Here is a 3,570-nt window from a genome sequence, read left to right as displayed (position 1 = left end):
CGCTGCACTCACCACATGGGGCTGCACTTGGCACACAGTAGTTCTTAGGGAGAGGGTAGCCACAGTCCCCAAGGAGCATATGCCCGTATGCTGTGCACCGTGCCAAGCGGAACAGCAGTAAAAACCCCATTTACTGGGCACCTACTATGTGCCAGGCACCATGCCAAGTGGAACAGCAGTTAAAAAAAAACCCATTCACTGAGCACCTATTATGTGTCAGCCATGGTGCCAAAACAACAGTAAATGTACTTGTTTATTGAACACCTACTGTGTGCCAGGTATAGCACCAGGAACACAATGACAATAAAGGTACTTATCTATTGAACACCTACTGTGTGCCAGGCACTGTGCCAGAAGAATAGCAATAAAAGCCTCACTTATTGGGCACCTACTATGTGCCAGGCACCGTGCCAAGCGCTTCACACAATAACAGTAAGTGTACTTATTTAGTGAACACCTACTGTGTGCCAGGCACAGCACAGCAGCAGAATGACAGTAAATGTACTTATTTATAGAACATCTGTGTGCTAGGCACTGTGCCAGAGGAACAGCAAAAGCCCCATTTATTGGGCACCTACTATGTGCTAGGCCTGTCTCTAAAAGCTTCACACGTTAAGAGCATCTACTTACTGAACACCTGTACTGCCAGGGACCCCAGAGGGCAACCCTGTGGTTACTTCTTGGCCTCACTTGCGAAGAAAACAATGTCTGCGTCTTGGGCACCTACTGTGTGCCAGTTAGCATGCCAAGGGCTATACAGAGTAATAATAAAAGCCCCTGTGTATCGGACACCTACTGTGATGGCACTGGGTCAGGGCTTTACAGATAACACAGCCCACAGTTAGCACCTACTGTGTGCCGAAGTTTTAGTAGCTCACAGTTCTTCTGTTTTGAGCCCCTACTGTTCGCCTGATGCCAACCTAAGCCCACTGCAGATCAATAGCACGTCTCATTTACTGAACACCTACTATGGGCTGGTCACTGCAACAGCCCTCTGAAGATGAAAGTAGCTGTTGCCCTTTACGCGGTGCATACTGCATGCCAGGCACTCTGCTAAGGTCTTTATTGAAACAGAAGAAGTTCCCACATATTAGGTACCTACAGCATGCGAGGTACTATAGTAAGGACTATGTAGAACATCAGTAGTTCTCATTTCTTAACAGGGCCTACTGTGTGTCAGGCCCTGTTATTTCTGGATAACAGTAATAGTCCCTACGTTTTAAGCGTCGACTATGTGTCAAGCACTGTGCTATTGAGCACCTACTATTTACACACACAGTTCCAAGAACCTTGCAGACAACAGTTTCATGTTTGGAGCAAAAACGAAACCACGCTAGGCCCTTCCAGACCGACAGTGGCTCCCATCTGAGCACCTACTATGTGCTTAGCACCAGGCCAACCTCTTTAAAGTGCCACTTCTGGAGCGCTTACTGGATGCCAGGCACTGTGCCAAGGGTTTTGCAGAGCAATCATCGTAGCCCCCATGTTTCGGGGACCTACTGTGTACCTGGCACCAGGTTGACCTTGTTACAAGCTACTAATAGCTTCCATTCATGGACTGCCAACTCTGTGCCCAGCACCCTGCCGATCCATATTTAGACTGAAAGTGGCAGCTGCCATTTTTAGAGCACCTACTGTGTGCCAGGCATTAAGGACTTTGTTAAATAACAGTGATACTCTCCACATATTAAGCATGAACTGTGTGTGTTAAGGGCCTTATGGAGTATCAGTAGTAGTCTCCATGTGCCGAGCACCTACTATGGGCCAGGCCCTGTGTTAAGAGCATTACTGGTGATACTCCTCACATTCTATACATCTTCTGCACGCCCAGCAGCATAGGCCCTCTGTAGACTCAAGGTACGGCCCACTGATCGTGCCTCATTTAATTCTCATGACCCCCTTACGTGGCTGGAACTAGCACCCCTCCACCCCATGTTCCAGGTGGGGAAATGGGTTTTAAAGCCCACCTGGTTTGCCTGGCATTCTTTTATCACTGGTTGTATAGCTACTGGGTGCCAGGTCCCACCTGTTCTGGGTGCTCACCTCCCATTTTACAGGTGAGGAAACAGGCCCAGAAAAGGCAAGTGGCCTGCCCAAGGGCACATGGCGCGAGCCAGGCCTTGAAGCCAGGCTCAGCTGCTGTCCGTGGGCTGTCTTGGTTGAGGCTGGGAATTCAGACCTCAGCCTGTGCCTTAATCAGCTCAGGCCAGCTGAGGATGGCTGGAGCCACACCCCCTCAAATGCCCATGACCCTAGAGCCCGCCTCGTCTGGAGGGAGGCTCAGAGAGGTCACTGGCCTTGCTTGCGGTCAAGGCACGTAGAACCTTCACCATCATGCCAGCTGCACTTACTCACTGCATGTGTTTACAGACCACTTACTCTGTGCACACCCCATGCTAGGGTCTGGGACCCAGAGGTGAATCAGAGGCCCCCATCCTCAAAGACATCAGGCTACCAGAGACCCCAGAGGCCACTCCAATGGCTTACTGCAACCAGAATGACTCTCTGGCCTCACTTAAATTGAAACACTGGGGTTCTCTCCTCTGGAAATAGACACTTGGGGGTCCCCTCCCCCATTTCTTGACCAGCCACCCCAACCAAATGTGCCCGGGGGGAGTCAAGCAGGAGTGGAAAAACCAACCGAGGAATGTGCCAGAAGGAATGGATTTGCTAAGAAAGGGGAAGGAAAACTAAAACCAAAACCATAATAAAAGAAGAAACAACGATGATGGTGATGATGATGAGAAAAACCATAATAAAAGAAAGAAAGACGCTTTCCAGAAAACTCCCAGTCTGGTTACCTACCTTCCACTCTTCAACTGCTAACTTAAAAGACTTTCTTACGAGGGAGGGAATGGCGGAGTGCTGAGCTACAAGGCCAGACCGAGCTCTGGGTGGGTCTCTGGCCGCGAGCGGGCGCGCAGCCCTGCTCCGGCCCCAGTGTGGGCACGCTGCAGTTCCGGGCTGGCGCCGATGAGGCAGGAAGGTTGGACGGTGTCTGGGGAGACCCACGGCTGAGTGGTCTGGCCTCCACCTACCCTTGAGTTCAGCCTAAGAAGCCCGCACTCCCCGGGGGGTGGGGGTACGCCTGGCCCTGCGTCTCGGCTGCCAGTTCTCTCGGGCCCCACCCGTCTTGGGGTGCGAAGTGGGGAGTCCCTTCTCCCCCACTCCCTGTCCTGGGCCGCCCCAGAGGTTCGGAGGTTCGCGTGGCTGGGCCAAAGCCGCTTTCTCGACGACCTTGGAGGCTGCCTCCTTCACAATCCGGCCCAACCTGCGTGACTTGTCGGGAGGGTGCGGGGCAGCGTGGATGCGCACATGGATGTGCAGTGGGGGCGGGGGGGGCGTGGTTCTGGATTCCACGTTCCTGGGCAGGTGTGCCACTCGGCAGTGGGGTGCAGAGTTTAGGGGACTGAATTTGGACTCTGGACGGTCTGCACAGCCCAGAGCTGCTGGGGCACAGGCTAGGGGGCACGCAGGGTGGGCCGTTTTTGTGAACCCGCTGGAGACCAGCGCGTACTCACCTTCGCGGCACCTGTGCCGATCTCTCACGTGGCCGCCCAAGCCATAGGA

The 3,570-nt window shown here is 53.1% G+C and overlaps 1 protein-coding gene across 1 annotated transcript in view; it reads right to left on the bottom strand.

Annotated features, from left to right (window-relative positions):
* The window catches only part of PTPRS (protein tyrosine phosphatase receptor type S), a 54,967-nt gene that overhangs the window by 22,717 nt on the left and 28,680 nt on the right, over positions 1-3,570 (bottom strand). Inside the window, 2 exon segments of the mRNA XM_024746022.1 lie at positions 2,875-2,998; positions 3,129-3,364. Coding sequence (XP_024601790.1) covers positions 2,875-2,998; positions 3,129-3,364 — 360 coding nt within the window.

Source organism: Neophocaena asiaeorientalis, unplaced genomic scaffold (assembly GCF_003031525.2).
Source record: "Neophocaena asiaeorientalis asiaeorientalis breed wild unplaced genomic scaffold, Neophocaena_asiaeorientalis_V1.1 scaffold357, whole genome shotgun sequence".
NCBI classification, from domain to species: Eukaryota; Metazoa; Chordata; class Mammalia; order Artiodactyla; family Phocoenidae; genus Neophocaena; species Neophocaena asiaeorientalis.
Note: the sequence above shows the minus strand (reverse complement) of the source record. Positions and strands in the feature narration are given on the sequence as shown.